At 41.4% G+C, this 14,549-nt stretch overlaps 1 protein-coding gene across 6 annotated transcripts in view; it reads left to right on the top strand.

Annotated features, from left to right (window-relative positions):
* Positions 1-8,414, top strand: part of LOC144283748 (uncharacterized) — a 55,537-nt gene extending 47,123 nt beyond the window's left edge. For 5 of the 6 annotated variants that reach the window (XM_077848269.1, XM_077848270.1, XM_077848272.1 and 2 more), the window contains one exon: positions 271-8,414. In XM_077848269.1, the coding sequence (XP_077704395.1) occupies positions 271-6,744 (6,474 nt within the window). In that variant the 3' untranslated portion in view covers positions 6,745-8,414. The remainder of the gene's footprint in view (positions 1-270) is intronic. The other variant, XM_077848274.1, reaches the window with a different exon arrangement.
* The last annotated feature ends 6,135 nt before the right edge of the window (positions 8,415-14,549 follow it).

The following is a 14,549-nucleotide window of genomic DNA, read 5'->3' on the forward strand; positions in this document are numbered from 1 at the left end:
ACTCCATAGCATCAGTCAGGGATACAAGATTTGGCAGGTTCTGTGACTCTGGGACAGCAGCCACCATGTGATATTCGAAGGGTACTCCTAAACCAAAGTTCTATTCCCAATACAGCAGCTGTCTCAGAGAAGAGTTTTCCCTATCATTCAATAACAACAGAATTTTACCAATGCATAAAAAAAGCTTACTCAAGATTTTGAATCCATGAAATTTTAAATGAGGGTTAATTTATACTAAATGCTTTTCCTTTTTTTTTTTTTTTCCTGTAGACAAGTACAACACAAGAGAGACAAAATAGGCTGAAAAATAGACTACAAATGAATCCATCTGCACAAGCATCATCTTCACCTCAGCAAATACTTTTCTTAAGGAAAAGTGGTAGGATTCCCACTCAGCTAAATCCATCTGCGCAACAAAGACTTGGAGGCTCTCGAGCCTATTTAAATCCCGCTGGTCCAAAGAGATCTCCAAAGATAAAATCTAGTCAAAGCTCTGCTGTACAGCAAATTAGCCGAAAACCCTCAAATTACCTGAATTTTCCAGTTAAAACAAGATCTAGAACTATCAAATTTGATGTAAATAAACGTGCCCAAAAGTTAATTAAAAGTAATAAACTTCTCATGGATACCTACACTCATTTAAAATTAGATAAATCCAAAATTCCTTCATATCAAAAAAACATGAAGCCCAAAACTAAGCTAAACTTATTAAGTAAACCAAGAATACCTAGCCAACCAAAATCTCAGTCAAAAATATCTGAACAAAATCAAAATAAACGCAAAAAAGAACAGCGTGTTATAAAGAGAAATCACCTAAGTGGGACTAAAAACCATCAAATTAGCCAACCAAAAGCTAGTCAAAAATCTGCCCATCAAAAAAGCCACCAACTCCAAAATAACATAAATATAACAGCTCACAAAAGATCTAGCAATACCAAATCTCATATACTCAAAACTAAAATATTACCAAGGAAATCTAAATCTCTTTCCAGGGTAAATAATCAACAGAACTCAGATTTGACTAAGTTATCCGCAACTTCAACTGGTAAAAAATATAGTCAACGTCAAACAAGGCAACAAAGATTAGGTCCACGGAAAACATCTGGTAAATCAAAACTTCTAAAATACAACAGAAGTAAGAAGGTAAAGCAGAAAACTGGTCCAAATAAACCTGATCTAACTGGACCCAGACATGATCAACCTGGTCAACCCAAGCCTGGTCAAAAAAATTACAAACAAAATGTCAACCATCTCCCAAATCAAATGAATTCAACAGCTCCCCTCAAAATTAACAAACCCAAATCTCAGCAAGGAAAAATGGTTAAAAAATCTCCAAGAAAACCTAAGCCTCACTTTATAACCAAAGTTGAGCAAAATCCAAAAAAATCTAATTCACCTGTAGTTTTAGTTGGTAAACGAAATGGCCAGCACCAACCTAAACCACAAGCAATAGGTTCACATAAAATATATACACTATCAAAGCTTCATAATAATGCAATCAAGAAACAACGAATTAGTCCAACAAAGACTTCTGAACAAAAGAAAATTAACCAAAGGAAGTATCATCTAAATTCTACTAAAGAATCTGGAAACTCGAAACCTGTTGCAAACAGATCAAAAAGAACCAAAAAAGTGAAAAAACAATCTGGCCAACAGAGACCAGTGTGTAGACATTGTCCATCAGGCCAATCAAGACCTCTTCAAATATTTCCTATGCAACAAAATAGCTACCAACTTTCAAATCACAGGAACTCATCAGCTCTTAAAAAACCTAGAATTATCAAATATCAGCCAGGCAAAACTACTAAAAAGTTATCAAGGAAACCTAAACCTTCCTGTGGGACAAAATTTCAACAAAAGCCAAAAGTACCCAAACGACCTTCAATTTCAAATGGTCCAAGGAAAGGTCATGGTCAAACCAAACCACAACCATTAAGTATCAAGAAAATATTCAGCCAAGCAAAACTCCATAAAAATCCAACCATAAGGCAACAAAAGAGTCAAGTAAAAACTTGTCCAAATATTCCCAAACATCATCAGACTGGGCCCTTAGGGCATTATTTGAGTAAACCAATAAGAAAACAATCTGGCCAAAGAAAACCGGAGGCAAAAGCAACCAAGCAGAAGAAAAGCAGGAAAGCAAAGAATCCACCCTATTATTCAAGACCTCCCCACCCAGTCCCTCAATTTCATCTCCCTGGTCAACCAATACCTAGACCAAAGGTGCCCTATCCTAACCCACTTTATATTCATCTGTATAAACCCATCCAACACCCTGCCTCACACATACATTGTGGAAAGCAACTAGGTAAAAAGCACCAACTTCACCCACACAGAACTTGTCAAAAGCCAGCACTGAAACCTAAACCTGGATTTCAGCAGCATCATCCAGGGATACTTCCTACCACACAACCTGGAAAGTTGACAACAAATCTCAATCCAAAAACTTCTAAACCTGTATCCTCGGGACCATTTTTAGTGACCACCAAAGCCTCTGCAGCCATTTCATCTGGATCAACTAGCAGAAAGCCCACCACAAACTCACTGGCATCTACCACCAAATCTTCCTCAACTTCTAATCCAACAACCACAGCCGCAAAATCCACTGTTTCCACCAAACCTGTGGTTAATACTCCCAAATCCTCCACAACTGCAAAGTCAGCAGTTCCTACCAACAAATCTTCCAGCACTAATGAACCTTCTACAACTATCACTACACCTACTACCACAACCAAAGTTATCTCCTCCACCAAATCCATCGCGAACTCTACGCCTGCTGCCTTCACAATCAAATCCACTACAACTTTAAAACCTGTAATTTTCACTACAAAATTGACCACCTCTCCCAAGCCTGGGGCACCTACCACCAAACCTACTACCATCATTAACACTGTAGCTGACACCAGTTCATCTGCCACTGTATTACTCAAACCAACTGAAATTCCTAGTTTCTCTTCCACTGGCCCTACTACTATAAAACCTGCCCAAATGACCAAATCCGTGGTGAAAACCACTAAATCCCTTCCTACTACCACCAAAGTCAACAAACCTACCAGCTCAATATCCATCACCAGAAGAACTCCTGCTTCTAATTTCTCAACAATTGTGGCAGAAACTACATCTCCTCTCACAAAATCAGTTTCTCCATCTTTATTAACCACCACTCCACCTGCTACTACCACTGTTTCACCTGCCAGTACAGCCACACTGTCCTCGGTCCCTGCTACAACTCTGGCAGGAAGCACCTTAAGAGCCGCAAATACTACAAAGATGCCAGCCACAACCACAGTTTCTCTCTCGACAGCATCACCAAGACACACGTCTGCTGCCACCACAGCTGCCCCTACTACATCTGCTCCCAAAGCTACTTTGCCCCCTCTCACCACAAAGGGTGTTCCCAACAAAGTAGGTATCTCTACCACATCTGTTGCTTTAACCACTCCTGCTCCCTCTGCCCTTCCTTCTTCAGCTTCTTCTACCTCCATCACCAAATCGTCTCTCTCCCCCACGGCTGCTGCCACCAATCCCACATCCACTGCTGAGGACACTACAGTTCCCATGACCACAGCACAGGTTTTCACCAGCACCCCTGCTGACATTACATCTATTTCTACGTCTGCACTGACCGCCACATCTATGTCTACGGGTTTAGAAGTTAGTGACACTACCTCTGACACTACAGCCACAGCGCCCATGGAAACTACTGCTTCTCTTTCTAAAACCACGGGTGCTCAGTCCACCGCACCTGCTGCTCTAGGCACAACAAAATACACAGTGATCACCCCTGAAACAACCACGAATCTTACGTCCACCACTACCACTACTCCTGATATGTTGCGTTCGACTACCAGAACAGACGCTGCAGCTCCACTCACCGACACAACCCAGATCACTGCAGGTGAGACATCAACACCTTACTCTAGCACATCTGATGACACCACACTTGATTATCAGCCTGAGCCTCCTGACTTCACCTCTGCTGCTTCCTATACATCACCTGCCACCACACAGCCCTCCACCTCCAAAGACATTCCCTTGGCCACACCTGCTGCCACTATAGCTGTTCCTACTGCTCTTCCTAAAACCACCTCTACTACTAACACAGATCTTGTTACCACCCTGCCTGCTGCCTCAAATATTTCCACTCCTTCCGGCACCATTCAAGCTGCCACCTCCAAAGCTGTACTTCCAACCACAGCCACTGCCACCTCTATCTCTGGTGTCACTAGCCAATCAGCTTCATCGACCTCACTTGGAGCAGCAGCATCCACAAGTATCACCTCTACTACCACTAACGTGCCTCCTCTGACCACAGAGGCTCCTACCACAGTTTCTTCCACAGTCACTCCTTCCTCTGCTGCTTCTGTCACCACACAAGCTGCCACACACGTGTCTGCTCCTCTTAGCACCACACACAGGGCCACAGGTATAGCCCTCCTCCCCATCTCCTCCACTGGACCCAGCACCTCCCTTGCCAACACAACCACTGCTATTCTTGACGCTTCCCCTCAGGCTGCCGCTATCACTTCTCCAGCCCCCACTCCCGCTCCTTCCACCCCAGGTGCCTCCACTTCTGCTGCCACCAGCACTTTATCAGCTTACTCCATGTCTTCTAGCACTCGGCCAGCTTCCATCACATCTCCTGCCCTCGGTTCATCAACAGCCACTGCGACCACTGCTGAAATCACTATGGGTGCTATTTCCACTACTTCATCTGACTCCTCTGCTCCTCACTCTACTACCATAGGAGACACCACAACCTCTCCTACTGCCATTGTACCAAGCACCCTGCTCACCACAGATGATACGACAACACTGAGCTCTGGCATACTTGATGACACCACTACCGACTATGACCTTGACACTACCACTGCTGCCTCTGCCACCACTCACCCTGCCACAACCTCTCCAGCTCCTTCTACCACCTCAGAGCCCAACACTACCACTGATGATCACTCCAGCTCACCTGCTGCCACAAACATTTCTTTTCCCTCTTCCACTATACAGTCTGTCGCTACTACTTCTGACACCACCCCAGCTGCCACAGCCACATTTGCTCCTGCAACAACCACTGCATCTCTGACCACAACAGTAGCTGGGGTCACTAATAAGCTGGCTTCTTCCACCACAGTTGGAACACCTCCAGCAACATCCATAAGTACCACATCCGTGGCCACCAGCATTCTGGCCGTGACCACAAAGGGTGCTAGCACCGATGCTTCCACATTGATTTCCACCACAACTACCTCTGCTCCCTTTACCACATCAGCTTCCACCTCCACTTCCCCTGCCGCCTCCAGCACACCCCCTCCTAACACAACCACTCCCGTCTCATCTACCACAGTCAGGACACTATCCTCTGCTGCCACCAGCACATCATTTACTACCATGACAACTTCTGCTCCTTCTCCCACCACTCAGCCTGACACCACCACTGCAGCCACCATCACACCTGCCTCTACCACCCTCCCCATAGCCACCTCCACGTTGACTACCACTGAGCCCGTCACCTCCACAGTGGTCTCCTCCCCACCTACTACCATCACTAGTGCTTCTGCTCTTCCCAGCACCTCACGGAGTACCACTAACACAGCTCTTCCTACCAGCTCATCCACTGCAGCCACTAGCACAGCTCCAGCCAGCTCAACTACTTCTCCTCCCTTCACCACCACACAGTCTGTCTCTACCAGTTCCGCTGCCACATCTGTCCCTACCACACCCACTACTATAACCACCCCTGTCACAAATGTTGCCACCTCCACAGTTGAAGTCAGTTCCTCGTCTGCTGCCACTATGACACCTGTTACAAGCACACCTGCCCCTTCTACTTCCACACAGCCACCCACCAGCACAGCCCTGCTCTCTATCTCCTCTGCTATGAGCTCCATCCCTGCCACTACAATCAAATACTCCTCAACTACCACTCAGGCTGACACCACCACTGCAGCCACCATCACACCTGCCTCTACCACCCTCCCCACAGCCACCTCCACGTTGACTACCACTGAGCCCATCACCTCCACAGTGGTCTCCTCCTCATTACCTACTACCATCATTAGTACTTCTGCTCTTCCCAGCACCTCACAGAGGTGGGAATCTTCCCCAACATCTGTAAGCACTATACACATGGCCACTCACAGCACCATGGTTACTACAGCCAATCCTACCACATTAGCCTCTACAACCACTCCGGCTACTTCTACAGGCACACAGGCTACCACTGCCATGCCTGGTCTCACTACCAGGTCTGCTATTATTAGCACCATACCTACCACCACAATGACTTCAGTTCTCCTGACCACCATGTCTAGCACTTCAACCACTCCTTTCTTTAGTGTCTCATCAACACCCACCATGCCTGTTGTCACTACAGCTGCAACCACAGCAGCACCCTACATCACTTCAACTGATGCATCCAACACACCTGTTTCCACCAAAGAGATCATTTCTGACATCCCCAAGACTCCTTTGCTCACTACTACATCTGATTCTTCCATACCTGATGATACTGCCACTCCTGACACTGCAACTCCAACTACTATGACAACCAGTACTGACATCACAGATGATGACACTTCAACACTTACCCCTAGCACATTTTATGAAACTATACCTGATGGTGATGATGGCACTACTAAGAATAACACAGACGAACCCACATCAGATGATTTTACAGAAAGTCAGACTCAAACTGAATCATCATTTACTGCCCCACTACCATCAAGCACGATTTACATGGATTGAATTTCTGAACCAAATTTAACCTGAGACCAAAATCTTAGCCCTACTACTCTTTCAAACATACTAAATTTTCTTCTAGCTAAAAAAATGTTCATTTCTATTCTTAATATTTAAAGGAAGTTTAAATTGCATAAGTGTATTTCATTTCAGTGAAATTTTCTATTGCCTATGAAATTAAGACTTAGCTTTAAATAGTACAAATCATGATGACTTTTTTCTCAAATCTATACCCAAAAGAAAGATTTAAGGAAATTATACCTAAACATTAATGGTGTTTGTTTTGGCGGATGAGATCTAGATACTTCAGGACTGAGACAGAATGGAATCATATTTGACCAAAGAAATTCCTATACAGAAAAATCCTATCCAACACCTCTCCCTAAACCTATCCAATTCTCCATATCACCCAATGAATTCTACAAATGCATTCTGGACTTGATAGATACCCACAAATACACAAATGTAAATCTTTAAGAAATATAAACAATTTTAAAGTAATCAAACTGCAAGCAAGTCAATTTATAAAGAAAAGTTAATAAGTAATTACTTACCAGTTATTAGTATCACAAAGAGATCCTAAGTTAAAAGAGTCTTTATCTGGGGTGCCTGGGTGGCTCAGTCAGTTAGGTGTCTGCCTTTGACTCAGGTCATGATCCTAAAGTCCCAGGATGGAGCCCCTCATCAGGCTTCCTGCTCAGTGGGGAGTCTGCTTCTCCCTCTGCCCCACCCCCCTGCTCATGCTCTCTCTCTCTCTAATAATTTTTTTAAACAGAGTCTTTATCCGTGAAGGTGCAAAAACAATTATAAGTGAATTAAAAGGATCCAGCATCATCACTGTTTGAAAATCAATAGAGACCACAGGAAATATAAAATGCAAACAATCTGAGCTCTCATTCACATGAGACTGGCCATAAACATGCACATAGCTGCTGTTACCCAGGGCTCATTTGAGTGATAAGATTAAGATGTTCTCCAGGAAGAATAAGCTAGAAGCAATAAAAATTTAATTAAGATTAAAACTAATGTGAGAAAACTGAAAATATATTGTTGACATTTTCATTTTCTCGCTAGTAATACTTAGACTCTGAAAAGATAAATTTTAAAAGATAATTTGTAGTTTTGAGGAGCACCAAGCACAGATCAGTCATTCATTAATCAAAATTATGAAATGGTTAAAGGTAACCTTTTACAAGGTGACAATATAACGCTAAAAGGAATTAAATGAATTATACATGAGAAAATTTAATATGGAGTATATATTATTCTTTACCCTACAAATGTATTTCTAAGAATTCTTATGAAAGCCAATCATTTTTAATCCAATCATATCAAAAGCACCAAAAATACCCACTATGTAATACCTAATACTTATAATAAGAAAAAATCACCTTTTCTTTTATCTGCTGGGAAGCACTGAAATTTTATTCATGGCATTTGCTTAAAGACTTATCAAGGAGAGTATGAAAAAACAATTATAAATTCACTCCCAAAATGGGATGCCTGTGTGGCTCAGTGGTTGAGCATTTGCCTTAGGCTCAAGCCAGGGCATGATCTCAGGGTCCTGGGATCCAGCCCTGCATTGGGCTCCTCACAGGGAGCCTGCTTCTCCCTCCACCTATGTCTCTGCCTTTCTGTCTCTCATGAATAAATAAATAAAATCTTTAAAAATAAAATTGACTCCCAAAGACTATGATTGTGTATCTTTCACAGATTATACATAATAGCAGCAAGCACTAAAAATTTACTTCAAAGCCCTTTAAGCTCTTTATTAGTTAAGCATAATAAAGGTCTTGTTAAATAAACAATGTATGTTAGCATTACCAAACAGAAGTAAATGCCTGACACTGATAGGAAAGCTACAACCAAAAAAAAAAAAAAAAAAAAACCCTCTTTTTTTATTTTCTCTAATAAAAGTTTTAAATGACCATTTTTTCCATTTGTTGTACATAAAAGAATCTTAGAGCCCCTCCATTTTGATTAAAAGGATATGTATGATAAATTAAATGCAGTGATTAGATCTAGCCACACATAAAAACCTCAGATGCACCTCTAATACTTTCTTTACAACCTTGTAACTCCTCAGTCTGGACAGATATTTGACTAGAATATATGCCTGAATATAGTAACCTAAATATAACACATTTCCTACATTTTTCAAGTGAGAGGACAGCCAAAAAGCTTCTGAATTTGTAAACTCAAATAAACTTCTAAAGATGTAAATTAGATGATCACATTCTACTTATTTATTTAGTTACAGTCATATATATGTTTAAAATATGTTATATGGGAAAAGATACTAATTTTTAAATGATGCTCTTTTCTGTTCTCACATTCATATAATTTTCTTCAAACTCTTCTGTTTCATCTTTTTTTTTTTTTTTTTTTTATTGGTGTTCAATTTACTAACATACAGAATAACACCCAGTGCCAGTCACCCATTCACTCCCACCCCCCGCCCTCCTCCCCTTCTACCACCCCTAGTTCGTTTCCCAGAGTTAGCAGTCTTTACGTTCTGTCTCCCTTTCTGATATTTCCCACCCATTTCTTCTCCCTTCCCTTATTTTCCCTTTCACTATTATTTATATTCCCCAAATGAATGAGAACATATAATGTTTGTCCTTCTCCGACTGACTTACTTCACTCAGCATAATACCCTTTTTTTAATTTTTTTTTTAATTTTTATTTATTTATGATAGTCACAGAGAGAGAGAGAGAGGCAGAGACACAGGCAGAGGGAGAAGCAGGCTCCATGCACCGGGAGCCCGACGTGGGATTCGATCCCGGGTCTCCAGGATTGTGCCCCGGGCCAAAGGCAGGCGCCAAACCGCTGCGCCACCCAGGGATCCCTTTTTTTTAATTTGTATTTATTTATGATAGTCACAGAGAGAGAGAGAGAGAGAGGCAGAGACACAGGCAGAGGGAGAAGCAGGCTCCATGCACTGGGAGCCCGACGTGGGACTCGATCCTGGGTCTCCAGGATCGCGCCCTGGGCCAAAGGCAGGCGCTAAACCGCTGCGCCACCCAGGGATCCCCTGTTTCATCTTTGATGCACCATGAAATACATCTCATATCATATACACACCATTTTTAATATTTTAATGCTAGTCACTCACCACTAATGTGCCACAAAACATAGTTTGAAAAACACTGCCTTAAGAGTTACATTTGAGCTAGACTAATGAATCATCCAATGAGCATGGGTCACAAGCTACAAAATCCATTAACGTGTTGGGAATTTAGTTTTTTGAAAATAACCTTTCCCCTGTTGATTACCTCTCCTTTTCATTCTAGTTTCTAGTCTTTGAGTGTGAACTGGCAAGGTTATTCTCCTTACCTTGCTGTCACGTCTCCAGATCTTGCCTAAACAAACCTGATTCCATTCTTCTCTGGGACTGACCTAGCACTGTAACCATCAAACCTATTTTGACCTGGATTCCAATTTCAACATTTTCAGTGCAGAATTTTCAACTATTCTTCCAATCCTAACAGCTTCTTTGTCTCACAATTAGTTGTCTTTGGCTGTAAATGGTGCCTGGACTCCAATTAATCCTGTAAAAGCCAAGGGCCTCTTCCCATGCCTAGCCAGGGCAAGTAAACCAATACAGCGAGAGAGTTCAGGGGAAAAACAAACAAACAAACATGATCTACTAGAAATTAAGAAATACTCTCAACCCCTGGGACAAAAAAAAAAAAAATCAAAATTACTTATAAAGTATCTAGAAAGTTAGGAAGAGTTGAACACTTTGAAAGCTGCTTATCAAAGAAAAATCTAGCCTTAAACATTATTAGCAAAAATAAATAAGACTACAACAAACTAAAAAGCTTCTGTTCAGCAAAAGAAATAATCACAAAATAAAAAGGCAACCTAAAGAGGAGAAAAAACATTTGAAAATCATATATTTGATAAGGGGTTAATATCCAACATACACAAGAAACTCATACAACTCTAGCAAAAAAAAAAAAAAAAAAACAGAAAACAATCCAATTTAAAAATAGGTAGAGGAATTGAGTATTTTTCTAAAGAAGATATGCAAATGGCCAACAGACACATGAAAAGATACTCTACATCACTAATCATCAGGGAAATGCAAATCTTTTTTTTTTAATTTAATTTTTATTTATTTATGATAGTTACAGAGAGAGAGAGAGAGGCAGAGACACAGGCAGAGGGAGAAGAAGGCTCCATGCACCGGGAGCCCGATGTGGGATTCGATCCCGGGTCTCCAAGATCGCGCCCTGGGGCAAAGGCAGGTGCCAAACCGCTGCGCCACCCAGGGATCCCGAGTTAGGAGTCTTTATGTTCTGTCTCCCTTTCTGATATTTCCCGCACATTTCTTCTCCCTTCCCTTATATTCCCTTTCACTATTATTTATATTCCCCAAATGAATGAGAACATATAATGTTTGTCCTTCTCCGACTGACTTACTTCACTCAGCATAATACCTTCCAGTTCCATCCACGTCGAAGCAAATGGTGGGTATTTGTCATTTCTAATAGCTGAGGAATATTCCATTGTATACATAAACCACATCTTCTTTATCATTCATCTTTTGATGGACACCGAGGCTCCTTCCACAGTTTGGCTATCGTGGCCATTGCTGCTAGAAACATCGGGGTGCAGGTGTCCCGGCGTTTCATTGCATTTGTCTCTTTGGGGTAAATCCCCAACAGTGCAATTGCTGGGTCGTAGGGCAGGTATATTTTTAACTGTTTGAGGAACCTCCACACAGTTTTCCAGAGTGGCTGCACCAGTTCACATTCCCACCAACAGTGTAAGAGGGTTCCCTTTTCTCCGCATCCTCTCCAACATTTGTTTCCTGCCTTGTTAATTTGCCCCATTCTCGCTGGTGTGAGGTGGTATCTCATTGTGGTTTGGATTTGTATTTCCCTGATGGCAAGTGATGCAGAGCATTTTCTCATATGCATGTTGGCCATGTCTATGTCTTCCTCTGTGAGATTTCTGTTCATGTCTTTTGCCCATTCATGATTGGATTGTTTGTTTCTTTGGTGGGAAATGCAAATCTAAACCAAAATGAGATATCACCTTATCCTTATTAGGTTTTCATAAAAGAGATAAGAGATAACAAGTGTTGGCAAGGATATGGAGAAAAGGAAACCCTAGTGCACAGGGTGGGAACGTAAATTGGAATAGCCACTATGGAAAAAAGTACTCAAAATATTAAAAATATAACTACCATACAATCTAGCATTCCCACTTCTGGGTACATATCCAAAGGAATCAAAACCATTATTGTGAAGAGATATCTGCACTCCCATGTTCACTGCAGCATTATTCACATTAGCTAAGGAATAGAAACAACCTGTCTGACAATGTATGAATGAATCAAGAAATATAAGGGGTGTGTCTGTGTGTGTGTGTGCGAGAGAGAGGGAGAGAGAGAGAGAGAATGTGTGTACACACATACACAAAAGAATATTACCCAATTTAAAAAGAGGAAATCCTTTCGTTTGTGACAACATAGATGAATTTGGAGAACATTATGGTAAGTGAAATAAGCCAGAGAAGGGTGCCTGGGTGGCTCAGTTAGTTAAGCATCTGCCTTCAGTTCAGATCATGATCTTAGGGTCCTGGATCGAGCCCTGCTGTGAGTTCCCTGCTCAGTGGGAAGTCTTTCTCCCTCTCCCTCCAACTCTGCCCTCTACTCATGTTCATGCTCTCTCTCTCAAATAAATACATAAAATCTGAATGAATGAATGAAAGAAAGAAAGAAAGAAAGAAAGAAAGAAAGAAAGAAAGAAAGAAAGAAAGAAAGCTAAAGAAAGACAAATACTACATAATAGCACTTAATGTGGAATCTAAAGAAAAAAATAGTTAAACTCAGAAATAGAGGGTAGAAAAAGTGGCTTCCAGAGGCTGGTGGGGGAAATAGGGAGAGGTTAGTAAAAGAGTCCAAACTTTCAGTTACAACAATAAGGTCTAAGGTCTAAAGATCTAATATATAATATGGTGATTTAGTTGATAACACTATATTATATAATTAAAATTTGCTAAAAGAGTAGATCCTAAATGACTGCACAAAAAAAGATAAATATATGAGATGATGCATGTATTCATGAGGGAAATTCTTTCAAACTGTATAGGTGTATCAAATCACCATGATGTACACTTTAAATTTCTTACAATTATATACGTCAATTTTGCCTCGGTAGTGCTAAAATTAAAACAAGCAAACAAACTCTAGCTCTTCTCTAAATGTAGGCTCCCAAAGCTTAGCCCAGAGTGGGCAAGGCTAGAGCTCACATAGTTTACCTACTAGATGATGGCTGCTCACCTGCTGCCTGCCAGATTTTGCTAGGTGCTAAAGACACAGAGGTTAATCAGGCAGATATGGCCCTGCTCCTTTGGAGCTTGTGATCCAGTCAGGAAGTCATCCAGGAAGCAAAGAATTATACAAAGTTTTAGGTACATTGTGATAGTCTATGAAAGCATGGCAAAAGTGAACTTAACCCAGTCTGGAGCTATGAGAGAAGGCTTCTCTAAAGAGTGATATTTAGGCTGAACCTTGCACTAGGCAGGAGAAGCTAGATAAAACTGAGGGGGAAATAGCCCTACACTTATATTGTCCACCTGTCCACCAATGTGAAGGCTTTTCTATATACATTAAAATACCAAGTACAGTGAAGCTCCCAGAGCCACCTTGGAAATTTCCCCATGTCACACCAATGTGATATCAAAAAGGTTCTGAGGTGGGATCCCTGGGTGGCGCAGCGGTTTGGCGCCTGCCTTTGGCCCAGGGGCGTGATCCTGGAGACCCGGGATCGAATCCCACATCGGGCTCCCGGTGCATGGAGCCTGCTTCTCCCTCTGCCTGTGTCTCTGCCTCTCTCTCTCTCTCTAACTATCATAAATAAAAAAAAATTTAAAAAAAAGGCTCTGAGGAGCCTCTTTTTCTCTCTGGGATCACAGAACCATGAGACCAAGAATACCAGGAACACTCACTCTCCAAAGTCTACTGTGCAAGATAGAGAGCCTACACAGTTTTTTTTTTTTTCCATTGCAAACTTAGGCACAAGCAGCAGTATAAATATAGTGCCACAGTGCCAAACTCTATGACTGCAAGCTAAATTAAACATAGTGGTATTCAAACAAGGAAGGAACGCTGGACAAGAGGAAACTGAACATCGGCTTTGGGAGATTTCTCTAATTGATAAGATTACTTTAACAACTGTGGTTTTGAACACTTCTATTAATGGCTATGATTTTGAACAATTAGCTAGTCTCCTGGCTAGAAGTGATCCTTCTTAAATGAAAGATAAATCACTAGCTTAAAGTAAATAAAACTGGCCATTGTTCTTAAAAAAAACATATTAAGCTTTGCTCATAATTACTTAAACTATTAAACTTGAACATTATTTTAAGTATTAAATAGCAATTATTAGCCAATACTAGTTGTTGGTTTTATTTTTATCATAATGTTTAAATTTGAATTAATGGTGAAAAAGTGAAATGTGGTGGATTGTGGGCAAAATGGCAGAAGAGTAGGGGTCCTCATTCCATCTGGTCCCCCTAATTTATCTAGATAACAATCAAACCATCCTGAACACCTAGGAATTCAACCTGAGATGTAAGGAAAGAATGGCTGGAACTCTACAAATAGAAAAGTGACCACTTCTTGTACGATAAGAGTGCAGAAAAGAGAAATGGAGGAGATATATTGGGAGATAAATGGTGGGGAGAGTGAGACTTTATAAACTGGCTATGGGAAAATGATATAGCCCTGGAGCTCAAAATCAGAACATTCAGAAATCTGTTCTTATGAGAGTCTTCCCTGCCTGAAAGGTGCTCA

Source organism: Canis aureus, chromosome 14 (assembly GCF_053574225.1).
Source record: "Canis aureus isolate CA01 chromosome 14, VMU_Caureus_v.1.0, whole genome shotgun sequence".
Classification (NCBI taxonomy): domain Eukaryota; kingdom Metazoa; phylum Chordata; class Mammalia; order Carnivora; family Canidae; genus Canis; species Canis aureus.